The sequence below is a fragment of the Merops nubicus genome, unplaced genomic scaffold (assembly GCF_000691845.1).
Source record: "Merops nubicus isolate BGI_N331 unplaced genomic scaffold, ASM69184v1 scaffold43227, whole genome shotgun sequence".
NCBI lineage: Eukaryota > Metazoa > Chordata > Aves > Coraciiformes > Meropidae > Merops > Merops nubicus.
This window is the reverse complement of record NW_008620488.1, coordinates 6,104-19,786: the sequence shown is the minus strand read 5'-3', so window position 1 is coordinate 19,786 and position 13,683 is coordinate 6,104. Positions and strand designations below refer to the sequence as shown.

Below are 13,683 nucleotides of genomic sequence, written 5' to 3'. Positions count from 1 at the left end.
GGAATGGCCAGGGTTGCACCAGCCCTCCCTGCCACACACAACCTAGTCCACAGTGCAGAAACAAAGCGCCATGCAGGAAAAACACCAATTAATTCCACTTTCATGGAGACAGAGAGGGAAAGAAAGTGACAAAAACAATATTAGTAAGAAATGGGGATTATATGGAACCACCTTGGCAGAGTTAGTGTTGGAAGTCCCATGCAATTTGCTGGGAAACTAAGTGGGTGAGGAAGAAACACTGGTTAGTAAGATACGGCACACGGACCTGGTCAGACAGATTTCAAGACAGACATTAAAAGTGCACACAGGGAAACAGCCCACGAGCTACCTTGGTTTTGAGATGAGAAAATGAATGCAGCTGACACGTTTCGTTGAAATGTGCTTTCTGAATGATTTGGGATAAAAAGGTGCTAATTTTCAGGCAATTTTTCCCTTCTAAGCTGGGTTTTCAAAAATACTCTTAAATTTACATTTCGTAGAATTATTTTTCTTTTCCTTTTTTTTTTTTTTTTTTTCAATTTGAACCGAAAACCTTTTGCTCAGGGAGTGTTGCCATGTTGTTTTTGAGTTTCTCACGAATGACTAATTGGCACTTTTCAACCAGCCTTTGGGAGGGCAGGGGAGGGCCAATTCTGGGTGAGTGACAAGGTGAGCAGAGAAGCCATACCCTCTGGGGGGGTGGAAGGGGATGAGCAACCAGGGGCAGAGATGTGAGACTGCAGGCTAGTTCCTGTCCTGTTGAAGGGTCAGCTCAGCTAGGCTGCTTCTTGCAGACGGCAGAGAAATCGGATTTCCATGTGATACAGTCCCCCTGGTGAAAGCTGGGCTGCCACCAGCCATCAGAGCCAGTCACAGCTCAGGCAGGCTCTGCTTACAGGTGGTTGCAAATGCCATTCCAAGGATATCCAAGCCTAACAGCGCCTCTCCTAGCAATAACTGAGCACAATGCAAAGCTACAAAGACAAGCGGGGCCTCACACATGCATGGTGTTATCTGAAATGATGCCTGCAAGTTCATCTGATGGAAGCAGTGAACTGTCCGTGAATCCAGGCTGGGAGGCAGAGCTTTACACCACCAGGTCACTCTGGAGCTCCAGGAAGGCTCCATTCCTGCCCTGCATTCATTCATTTCCAGCACATCTGAAGCCCTGGTTCAACCCTCAGTCCTGATGCCCTTCTTTAGGAAACCCGCCTGAGCTAGAGGGGAAGGCCTGGCTACGGCCAAGAGATCCACTGCTGTGTTCACACTCTGGAGGATTTTGTCCCTGAGAGGAAAAGTGTGGATCAAAATCTCTCCAGAGCAGGGACACGCCGCTCGCACTCACACACCTCCAGGCGCGCACCCCTGCCCGGGCCCTGCACCACCTGCTCTCCCTTGCCCCTGCCTCGCTGCTGGCCACCGGGCACCCTGCCCGCAGGACAGGCCGCACGTAGCTCCGGAGCTGGGCGAGGACATCTCCCCATGCAGGGCCAGGGATCCAGAGGTGCACACGTGCCCCCCGGGACCCCCACCTCACAGGGACACACACGGCTACCCCCGCACAGACCTCACGCACGCCGCAGAGCTGCAGCTCCCGCAGCCTTCGGGACACACACAGAAGCCAAGAGACATTATGGCAGGCACTCACTTGGATTTGTTCTCCTCATAGTGAGCACTGGTCTTAATGTATCTGGCCAGTTCTATCTGCATATCGCCGAATAAAGGAACCACCTGCAGCTGCTGGAAAAGAAAACAAAAGATGGTTGAAACACGAAGGAGAGAGAGCCTGTGGCCCCAGCAACACAAGGGATTCCGCAACGGCATCCTGCATCTCTGAAGCTGTGAAAGTGTCAGGCTGCTTAAAGCAAGGTGCAAACCTGGACCTAGGGTCATTTCACACCTAGGAAGCAACCAAAAATGGTCACAAGGCTTTTTGTGTGAGGAGAATCACTCCCTGCAAGTGCTCCAGAGCCTTGGACTGCCCAATACCAGGCTGGTTACGGCCAGAACAGTTCAGTGCTGTAACAGGCTCTTTTTACAACAGATGTACTTTCCTGAGCAGGGCTTATTGTCTCCTACCATCATCCTCCAAGAGAAGAGAGGGATGAAAAGCCAGCACGTTGGTATTCTGGCAGCAAGCTGCTGTGGCTTCCTTCAGAGGGGAGCTGGAGAGTGCTTTGCTGCCTAGGACGTGGCACCTTTCCCCAGGGCTCAGACTGGCACTGCGGCTGCTTGTGACGTGTCTTAAAACTTCTCCACAAAGAGCAAGACACAGGCAATATAACATGGCTTTGCTCTTTACATATCAGGAGGATTTCAATGGTAAATAAATTTGAACTGTACTGAATCTACCTCAAGCTCCAACAGGTCCTTTCCACTAAGCTTTCAGCTGCAAACAAAAGACAACCAAGAGCTAATGACATTTCTTCAGTATAACATGAAGCTTCAACTTCACCCAGATACAAAAGCCTTGCCCCAAAATTCAGGTAAGATGGTGACAAATTCCCTGCCCTACTCTCAAATGCTTCTCTTCTCAGGTTGACTTGTGTGGAGGATGTGTCATGCTGGCATCAGGGATTCCCAGTGGCACTTTTATAAAAGGTTTAAATGAAGGGGTAGTTCATTTTCACTACTCAAATTCCTGGTCAATCCACTAGAAATTTAATCAGAGGCCAATAAGCAGATGTAGTAAGAGGAGTAGTTGGCCTTTTCTTTCTGAGATCTGATAGTCTTGAGTGGTACTTAACTGATTAGGTGAGACCACAGCAGATGTCAGAGAAGTGCGAATGGAAAAAAAGCTGGAAAGGAGAAAGTTATTTCATGCAACAGAAGATATTTTACCTGATACTCCAGCGGCCCACAGCACTTTACAATGAAAAGCAAATTTGTATCAATGCACCAAGAAGTCTAAATTTTACAGGTTACAGTGAGGGTTTGAGTCAAACAGAGATCCAGTTGAATTAGCAAAGGTGAACCAGGGAAAACTTGAAGACTCTGAGGGATGGGATGAAAAATCACCTTTGCAGAGCTGTGGTCAGCAGCAGTCTGCCCAGTGGCTGGAGGGTGTTCAGTCACCTCACTATCGTTCTGTCCATGAGGTCATGGTCTCAGTCCATAGTTCCCTATGTGGGCATCTCAGCCCTGCTCTCAGAGCTGCCTCCAGGAAATGATGCAAATTGGGGTAAATAGGTCCCCCCTCGCTCGGGGTGAGGAGGCAGCAGCTGGTACATCAGCCCTTCATGACACCAGTGATCTGGGCTCGCCAGTTCCCTCCCCCTGCACAGAACCAGCAAACCATCTATAAACTGAAGGCCAGGGCAGTAGGCAGGGAGGCATCCTCTACCCTGTCACCACAACTGACCTTTTCCTTCCCAGCATCTGGAAGGTTATTCTGCCAGCCTCCTGCTATGCTATTATTCTTTGCTGCCCTTCATTTGTGCCTTGCCAGATCCCACCATGCCTCCTAGAGCTGGCCTGCCCCGAACCCAAATGCCTCCCAGCCCCAGCCTGTGCACAGCAGCAATGGCAAGGAGGTGTCACGTCCCCCTGTGAACACCACGGGCCATGCTGTGTGGAGCCTCAGCCCCTCTCCATCTGCCACTGGTGGCCGGTGGCTCACACACACCACGTTTTATGGGGAAGGAGCAGGGTTATTCTAAACTGTCTCATGCTGTGTGGCCCCGGGGCAATGCAGCCTGGCCTGCAGCTGTGGACCAGCCCACGGCTGGACTCAGCTGCACATGTACATGGGCAGAGAGAAACTGCATGGGTGCTTTCCGCCCTGGCACCGAGAGCACCCAGTTCTTGCTGATCTTTCCTCAAAACCCAGATCTCAGATAAGACAAAAATAGCTCATCAAACCACTGAGTGAATCTTTTGAGGAACTTGCTGAGCACCTCCAAGTCCTGGCCGACACAAGCTCCCCAAGAAGGTTTTTCTGCCTGACAGATAGCACAGTTCATACACAAACCAAGACTGCCAGATCATATGTTGTCTGGCATCCTCTGCCCCTCAGCTCAGCAGCTCTCTGAGGAAAAGGGAAGTGAAACCATCACACAGAGAGACCTCAGCAAACCAGTCAGGTTTGCCAGTGGCCTAAAATCATGGTGCCCCTCAGGACTGCAAACCTGCCTCAGAAATGTGTAGAGGTAGGAGCCATGTCAGTCTGGAACACCCTTCCCTTGCCCACAAAACAGATAGCCCTCGTGCCATCCCCATCCTTTGCCCCTCAGCAGGATTCAGGCAGAGCAGCTGGCTGCCTGTGGGGCTGTGCAGGATCCTCAGATCCCACCAGCTCCAGCTCCACAACTCCAGTGCTGTGGGCACTGCTCATCCATCCACAGCCTTGCTGGCACCAAAGGCCAGCATCGCTCATTGCACCCCTGCTGCAGCTCTGCACCCACGAGTATCCACAGCAATTCCATCCCTCACCCTTTGGTCTCAATAATTTCTCAATCCTTTGGGTTTTTTTGGACCTGTAAATGATTCTTGTGGTTTGTTTTTCACTGGCAGCATGTGCAATGGTACAGGTCACTAATTCATTGGTCTGCAATGGTCAAACTCCAGCCTCACCCAGGCTGGTCACTGACCTTGAAGAATTTGTCTATTTTGCTAAGGTTGATTCTCTTCTTGGCATCCAACTTGTAAATGTTGCTGACATTCCCATCCATGAGATACAGGCCAAACCCCATCACCTGGAGAAGGCAGAAAGGGTAGGTTTCATTAGTGTGAAGTCAGCAGCACAGGTCAAAGAGGCTCCATCACTTAGCTTGAGGAAAGACCATTTCAGGCTCCTGTAACAACTCACATTCATGAAGAGACTATAAAACCTGCAAGGATATACATTGTAGACAGAGGACATGCAATGGATTTACTTCTATTTCCTGTGCAAAAACATGTGACTCTCACTTTGGTAACTTGTTCCTCCTCTCTCCCACTTAAAAACAACACAAAAGTCTTCTCCACCCAAAGGCAAACATTTACTCCCACAGAAGAACTGAAAACATTTAAAATATTCTCCTGGATTATTTTTCCCTTTAATTCAGTAGAAATCATTACAGATATTCAAACTACCTACATCATCCTTCAAAGAATCTTACTTGACTCACACCATGGTAATTGAGTTCTCATGGTAATAGTGACTGCAATCACTGTAATAACCAACTGCCAGGAAGGACAAACATACAGACACTTTGGCATATTCATCTTGAGGGCTCTTTAGAGTCAGGAAAGCAAATCTGGAAGGATCTGTCTTCTGCAGGGAATTATTGCTGGGAATGGGGATCAAAATGAAAATTCAGGGGTGGTGAATTTGGCATGTCCTATACAGTTACCCAGGTCAAGCCCATGATCCCCCACATCCATGCACAACAGAAAAACCCCCTCCAGCATTCTCGTCCACCAGCTGGAGACCACCATCATGCACATGCTTCGTCCCAGGCAGGCAGGATTGCTGGCAACCTTTGGAAGGACTAGGGGAAAAGACAGACACAGAGATGGAGAGGAGCAGAGGAAAGGGAAAGAAGAACAAAGATTTTTATATGTGAGTACGGGAGAAGGTCAGAAAGGACAGAAGAGAAATGATGGGAGAAGGTCCAAGTTACAGCAAGAGGAGAGGCAGCTCATGGCACTGCTCAACAGCAGTGCCATTTCAGAGCACTGGGGTGGGACATCTCCAAACCATGGCCACATCCAGTATGTTCAGATACAAAGAAGAGGTGAAAGAGGAGAAAATGGGAGGACTGAGGTATTGCAGCAGAAGACACAAAGGAACAGAGGTAAGAAGGGAAACAGGAAGAGGAGGAAGGCAGCCTTGCTGCTGCATGCAGAGGGGTCTCCCATCTCATAGCAACTCTTGTGTCCAGAGGACACTGGCTCTGCAGGGAAGGGATGCATGTAAACCCAAAGCAATAAATAAAGACAATTAAGAGAAACATTGTTGTGGGAGAATATTTCATTTTACCAAACCAAAAGCGAAACTACGCAAGCACCCAGCCCCACAAGCATGGCTGAACCTCACCTTTAAGAGCATATGCTTCTCACTGGGTGTGAGATACATCTTGTTTTCATAGTAATCCACACAGATGTTGACAATATCAGCCAGCAGTTCCTCATAGCCAGGGATAACCTCTAGTTGTTGGTGCAGACACTGAAACATCAACAGGGGCCACGTTATCCACATGGACAGAGGAACAGCAGAAACCAGGGAAGAAACATATTAAGAATATAATGATAAGACATTTCTTCAGACCTTGTGTCTGTGCTTTTCTTAAGCTACCAGCAGAAGACTGACCTCACGGTATCACCTCTAAGGAACAACCTTCCCTCTGCAGGACAGCTCTCCCCTTCAGGCTGATCACAACAGCCAAGCATCACACCGTGAGATGTAGAGAAAGATGCCTCAGGAGCAGACTTTCTCTCACCTGTCTCTGTGCAATATTTTACCCCACTAGCAGAAGCTATGGAGCCTGTGGAGTGTGGAGATCCACAGGGTCTAATCAGCAGTCCCCATACTGTTGCAGAGGTGGACTGGATGGATTTCCTGGGGGAAAGAGGGGAAGAGGTTCTGACAGAACCCCCCCCTCCAAGAGCTCTTATTCCAGTTTTTAGACCTTCATCACTGTCTTGCCATAGAGACCTTCAAAGCCACTCAGGATGACACCTGAGAAGGAGGTACTGCTCAAATTATACAGCCTGACCAAAAGTCCATCAAGAGTCAGTGGCAATGACCCACAGCTACTTCCATGGTGTGGTCTGCAGTACTGTCAGCCTTGGCAAGATCATTGCCTCTCTCTGTTCCTAGAAGGGTTAAGTGGTTCAGAGAAAAGGGACCTGCCTGTGTGATGCGGTTGTGGTTTGCCAGGAACATGGAGAGGTTCTGGGACTCCTGGATGGACTGTGGGTCTGCCATCTTCCGCAGAAACTGGGCAGCTCTGGAAGGGAGAAATCCAATATCACCAAGGATCACTCGCCCAATGCGAGGCTCTCACCACCCATCTTCCCTGTCCGACCTACACCTGCAATCCAGCAGCCTCAGACCCCGCTCTGCTCTTTCCTCATTTTACCAAGAGGGAACCAGAAAAAACCTCAGCTCAGAGATTTGCCCAAGCTCCCAAAGGGAGCCTGTGACTGCACAAAACCCCAGCCTCCAGCCCCCTGACGTCCACCTGACCCCACTTCTGGGCAGCCCAGGCGCAGCCCTGTCCCCACTCCCACCGCTTCACTCCCTCTCACCTTTTGTAGGCAGAATGGTCGTTTTTGACGCTGCACTTCATGTTCTTTAGCTCATCCAGGACGGCGAACATGTTAATGAACTTGCCCAAGGTCAGGAGATAGGCCTCAGAGACAAAGTCCTTCCTGCGCTCAGCGTGGCACAGGCGCTTCACCTCGCTGCAGAACCGCTCGATGGCCTTGCGCTGGAGGGCAGCGGGACAGGGTCACCCCAGCAGGGGCACCCGCAGCACCCCCCTCTACCCACCCACCACCTCCTTCCTTTAACGAAAGCATTCTTCTGCTGGGGCCAGAGGCTCCAGGGTCCCTTTCCAGCGTCACCATGAAACGAAGCAGGGTTACAAACCTCTGCAGACAAAGAACCTCAGCACTGGAGGGGAGAAGGGGGCTCAAACCCCCTGGCTGCGCTTGCCCCAAGCGCAGCATGTTAGGAAAAATCAGGCTTCAGTTTTTCAGGTGGGGCCTAAAGACCCCATAGGACACAGAACCTAAAAATGATGGTGAAACCCAGCAGTAGCCAGTTATAAATGCAGATGGTAAAGGGGAGAGGTCCCTGGAGCCCCCAGCAGCTCTGTGTGTGCCATATGGGCATTGCTCTGTTTGGATCTAACTCTATTATTTTGTCCAGTGCCTCAAGTGCAGCAACTGCTTAACTGAAGTTTTGGTGCTCTTTGCCAGCTGTCCCCAGAGTTCAGGAGGCTGGGAGCACATCTCTGTTCCTGCTGGCACAGCAGGAGAGCATCCAGCTGAATCCCACCCCAGGCACCAGCTGCACCACCAGCCTTCAGCTCTTCCTGGCTTTGCTTCAGAGGGAAGAGCAAACTGTACTGGTCCTGGTGGAGAAACAGCTCTTCACATCCACCAGCCAACAACCCAGAAAATCAGGAGTCTGTGCCACTCATTGGCTCCACATAGTGGGGGTTCTGGTCCTCTGGAACTTCAAGGGCTGAGAGGTTCTCTCTCCCAACTTGTATAAAAGATTTTGAGGCTGAGCAAGGGACACAGATTTTTTCTCAGACAGGTCTGAGCTGTCCTGGCAGGCAACGATAGCACAGCTCTACTTAGGATAAGTTAACACCAAAGTAAAAAATTATTTTTGCCTCTCTCGTTGACCACTTACCTGAAAATACATGAACTTCATAAGCTTGGTGACTTCTGGCTCCAGGACTTCCACCGTCTTCTCATAGATCTCCACTCTGTTTGGCTGTTCGTTACATTTTACCTGTGTTGCAAAGACAAACGATCCTTGTCAGCATCAGAGTTTCTAACACAGCTGTGGGCTGCAACAACCACCATCTTCTGCTTGTCTCACAGGGAATCCTGTCCCCATCTGATGACAATGGAAGGACCTGAGAGAGAGCTTGTTCTCAAGGCAATAGGTGACAGCAGAAGGGACTATTTATCAGATCTGAAAGTCCCTCCATGCATTATCAACAGGCACAACCCTGGCTATGAGAAATTAAATCTTCTAATGCATTTGTCTGGAGTAGAACACACACAGTATGGAGTCTGGAGCTGCTGCGCAACGTGGGAATCTTATCTCATAAAGTTATCTGAGACTCTGTGTTGCAAGGTCCCACAGCCACACAAGGCACCACGCTACACTCTGCTACAGCCTTGCTGGGATAATTTTAGTTCTGTTGCTGACCTGCTAAAAATCACTGGGCTTGTATGTGGCTAGCAGCAATGATGTGATTCACCTTTGTTGGAATCCCAGGAAACTAAATTTAAGGGCTTAGTCAGTTGTCATCCATCTCATTTCCAAACAGGTGCTTGGAGTCAGTACCAAACTTTTAGGGAAAATCCAAACTGCCCAAAGCAATGCATCCTGCTGTCCTCCTCCTGTTCTGCTTCCAGCTGTTGCTGACGTAAGGCTGTGATGGGGCTGACACCTCCGGTGCAAATTCAGTAGCCGAGCAGCTGACACACAGGGTGTGATGGGACAAATCACCCAGCTTTAACTGTCAGAAGATGCCAAAGTAGCTTTGCCCTCTCTGTAGTGGGGAATCTAACGTCCCTGCCCTGGTGTTTCATGCTGCAGTCAGGCAACATCGGCGGCCGTAAGGATGCAGCTGGAGGCAGGGAGGAGTGGTGCACACTGAGGGGCAGGCTCTGTTCTGTGCCTGTAAACCCACGGTCTCTGGTGCAGCACAGGGAGGTGTACATGAGCCAGCAGAGCAGACAGGCTGGGAGCTGAGAACAGGAGCTTCCAGGAGCCACGTGCCCCGTAGCAAAGCACAGGGGTCACTGCAGGGTCGGGTCTGGTGACTCTGTAAATGAACCCTCTGATCTGGTGCTGTCTGCTCCTGTCACATGTGGCACTGCCTGCGGCCCCATGGGGAAATATTGGGACCCCACAAGCTGTGCTTCAAGAGGCACAAACATCACGGGGGTGACCAGGATGAGAGGACACTAAACCACCAAAGCAGATTATCTGCAGCACAGCGCTGCCACCAGCTCAGCCACAGCCTGCCTTCTGTTAGCGTAGCCAGGAGCAGCAGCAGCAGCAGAGCATCAAACATACGTGGGAGACAAGCAAATATCCAATCAGCAGCAGAAATCTCCCCATGGCTGGGTCTCATGAGACCATCAGCAGAGTATAACCCGAGGGGAACTGAGGTTTGACCTTTTTCAGGGAATCACAAACATGGGCATTGCCAGCCACGTGGAAATATTTCTTCCTGGCTCCACATAAGCACTGCAAATCCTTTTATCTGCAGGGCTGCTGGAAGTGCCCTGCACCCCCCCCTACCCATTGTCAGCCAGCATTTTTGCAGTGATCCGACATGTGTTCACATGGTGGAAGACAAGCTCTGAGCTGGTCTGAATTACCATCAGTGGGCCACATGGGCAACTTCACTCAGGTCTGTAGATGTTCGCAGGACAAAGCCACCAACATTCCGGTTGGAGAGAGAAGGACTAGAAAACAGGTGAAGCAGAACTAGCAGTAGAGGAGGACTAAATGATTAATCCTGGGGGGTGATCAGGATCCTCAAGTACATCAGCAGCAGAAAGGCATTTGGGGAAACGTTTCTGGCATACCAAGGTGCTCCTCCACATGTCCTCATGCTACATCTACAATTCCAGGGCTCCTGTGGGAGCAGAGAAATCACCCCAGTGCTGGGGTGCAGTCTGGGATGCTGAAACTCACCCCAGCCACCTCATCTGCTCTGGGCAAGTCAGGGAGAGCCTGAGTCTGCCACACCTCCAGAGGACCTGCCGTTTCCATCCCAGGCTGCCTGGGCTCCCTTCTTCACACAGTGCTGGAGTCCCACTTGGCACTGGGGCAACTTTTAACTGAAACTGGGTTTCCTGATACCATGTAATGGTATGACACCATACAATGGTATCAGGAAGGTATGATATAAACCAGAGGTGATGATTTTACTCTCAACTTCCAAAAATTAACTGCCTTTGTCTGAAGTAAACTTCATCTCCTCACAACATAAGAGAGAAAAATACTCAAGTGGTGCACCAGGGAGGAAATAATTACACTGCTTTAATGAAACCAAAGCCTACCCGTTCTCTAGACAGACAGGTGGATAAAGACCTGAATGACAAAACACAGCATTATCCCAAGCACAGTGCTGGACCAGAGCTGTATTCAGTTGAGTCCTGTTAGCAGTGTAGGAGAAACAAGCTGGTCCTGCAGGGGTGAAATGACTTCAGCTGCAATTGCTCTGGGGAGCAGGGGAGGGGCTCCAGAAACCAGGAAATGAATATAAGGCAGTTGGCTTGTGGTGAGCATGGCTGGGCTGAGAGGCACTGCTGGGGGCTGTCAGGGATGGAGCTTTCATGTGCGTGAGGGTGCAGAGCAGGTGCCCTTTGCTAGGGCAGCGGTATAGGTCTGCTTCTGAAGCAGCTACCAGCTGCTGAGATTGAGACTTTGGTGGGGAGAGGACAATTTGGAGAGTTAGTGGTCTCTCTTCTCAACCTATCTGCTTCAGTCTCCTCTGCTTTTTTTGTTCTGTCTCCAGTCCAAACTAGTGCATGCTGAAGACAAAACCACCAGGTGCTGTGGGCAAGGTTCGAGTACCTGGGGGATGGCTCGTGAGCAGCTCCTCCACGTGTAAAGCATCACGGCGTACTCATGGCCTTCTTCCAGCATTTCGTTCTGAAAGAGAGAGGGCATTGCTGGGCAGGGCCCAGCGCGAGGGCTGCGCGCCGCCGGGGCCGTGCCCGGGGGACTCACCATGCTGGAGTGCACCGTCGCCTGCTCGATGTACCTGGCAATGCCCGTCACAAAGGCGTTCCTGTCTTCAAAGTTTGTGTCAAAATTAGCCTGGGCGGGAAATGGAGAGACGGGGATTACAATGCAGCCTGTTTGTCCACCTCAAACTGTCCAGCATGGGATGTGTTGACAAAATGCAGAATTAGTGAGACTCCTGGAGCACAGGGGCAGCTCATGAACAATTGGAGGTGCTGCACCTCTAGGTCTGAAGTGGATTCATTTGTGCAGCCTGAGCTGCACCTGAATCACATGTCCATTAGAGGAAATCCTGCAGGTTATATGTGTGAAAATACGGCAATCAAGACTGACAAACCCTTGTAAAATCAAGCCAAACTCAGGTGGGGATCAGCTACAGGGAACTGCAGCCACACCAGAGAGCAAACATACAGCAATTATTCTAAGGACTTTAGCTTGGTAACTCAAAAGACAGATGCAGCCTCATTAATTTCTGTTTGTGCCCTGGCTGCTAGGGAAATAGCAGGAATTGCAAAGAATAAACACACAGAAAGGGCAGGGAACGAGATGTCTGGAAAATATAAATATGAAAGTCAGCATTCAGCCGGACACTAGTATCAGCACTAGTCTTGCTCTTGCAAGAGATGCTTTGGGACGATCAGTTGTTTAGGAAGCTGAGCTACTGCTTTGGGTTGAGGCGGGAGCAAGAGTGTGCAGAGCAGGGCAGGGGATGAAAAAGCAGCTCCTCAGCCCCGAGTGCCCGCTCACACGCCCTGCACTTGGGTCATTTCCTCTGCAAAGGCTGGCTGATGGTATCTGCTGGAGGGCACTGCACACAGAACTCTCAGGCGCCCAGAGCTGCTCCTTGCAATGACATTAGCATTGCAGAGACCATGTAAGCCTCAATAACCGATTTCCTGAGTAGGAAAGCTGGGAGCAGAGACCCGTGGCCACAGGGCCACTCTTCTCAGTGTCTCCAGGACATCACATGTGACAAGAAAAGCAGAGGCTGCATATGCTTTTCTGGCTAGCAGTGGAGAGGGCTACATAAAAACCAAATATGATGAGGAAACAGGCTTAGCCAATACCTCTAGATCCAGCTTAGATTGCTTTTTTTAAGGCCCAGCAATGTGCACACACTTGTGGTCCTGAAAAGAGGCTGCACCATAAGGCTAGACCCTGAGCCCCTCACAGGACACAAGCCAACAAAGAGCAAAAATTATTTAAAGACTAGATAAGCAAAAATGACATGAAGATTTTCCAGAGAGAGTGGAAATTCTAAAAGCCCAGAGCTGCCTTTGGGCCTGATAACCCACAGAGACACTAAAGCTGCTGAAGGAGCCCGCAGTCTGACCTGCTGGAAGGGATACTGTAACGTCAGAGCCCTGCATCCACGGCAGGGCAATCACTGCTCCCCTGGATTTATACACTGCCGTGGGTGAGGCATCCAGTCAGGAGCAGCAGGATGCAGAAACCAACCCCATATTATATTTAAGCCTGGGTGTGTGCTACAGGGCAGGGTGTGGTGGCCAAGCAGCCGAGGCACCCTGCTGCAGATCCCAAAGCAGGAGTTTGAGCCTTGCCCTGGGCTCATGCTAAGCCTTGCTCGGTCAGTGCAGCTGCAGCTAAATCTGTGGTTGTTGCAGGCAGGGATGCGACTGTAGCAACTGCCCTCCCTTCATGCCAGCAGCTCCCCAGACCGGCAGCTCCAGCTGGGCTAGAGGCACAGGCCAGCCAAACTCAGGCAGGACTTTGATTTTGACCTACTTAGATGCATGCACCAGCCTAAAAAGGAAGCAAAGACTTATGTGCATAATAAAACACCACTGAGAACTTTCTGCTGTTATCACAAACGTTATCTCCTGCTTCTTACCCGTTCATTGCACTCTGGTGCTCATTTTTGAACTTCCCTATGTCTTGCTCAGCCGTAAAGATCCCTTTCACCAATCTTTACAGCTTTTCTCTTAAAGCCCTTGGGAACAGATTTGTGGCTAGATCTGTTCTGAACATTTCCTTAAACATGGTGAACCCAGGATGTTTTCAGCTTGTTCTCATAGCACCATGTGTCCCTGTGCTTTGCATGAGCGACCAGACAACCCTCCCTGCCCCACCACCTCCGGGAGCTGAAGGTACCTGGTACATGATGGAGGACGGAGGCGGTTCGATGCATGGCTGCTGGTCTGGAAGAGGCAGCTCCTCCAGTAAGTCCACGTTGGACAAGGCATCCTCTAGAGTGACATGAGTCGTCATGGTTCTGGAAGTTCAGTTTCTGCGCTAAATCCAAAGGG

At 50.4% G+C, this 13,683-nt stretch overlaps 1 protein-coding gene across 1 annotated transcript in view; it reads right to left on the bottom strand.

Annotated features, from left to right (window-relative positions):
• CYFIP2 (cytoplasmic FMR1 interacting protein 2) overlaps positions 1-13,645 on the bottom strand; it is a gene marked incomplete at its 3' end in the record, with an annotated part of 43,113 nt that extends 29,468 nt beyond the window's left edge. The window contains exons 1-9 of the mRNA XM_008944115.1: positions 13,529-13,645; positions 11,402-11,491; positions 11,246-11,323; positions 8,330-8,431; positions 7,213-7,394; positions 6,815-6,911; positions 5,999-6,127; positions 4,569-4,673; positions 1,628-1,719 (exon numbers count right to left, since the gene is read on the bottom strand). Of these exons, the coding sequence (XP_008942363.1) occupies positions 1,628-1,719; positions 4,569-4,673; positions 5,999-6,127; positions 6,815-6,911; positions 7,213-7,394; positions 8,330-8,431; positions 11,246-11,323; positions 11,402-11,491; positions 13,529-13,645 (992 nt within the window). The remainder of the gene's footprint in view (positions 1-1,627; positions 1,720-4,568; positions 4,674-5,998; positions 6,128-6,814; positions 6,912-7,212; positions 7,395-8,329; positions 8,432-11,245; positions 11,324-11,401; positions 11,492-13,528) is intronic.
• Positions 13,646-13,683: the final 38 nt, after the last annotated feature.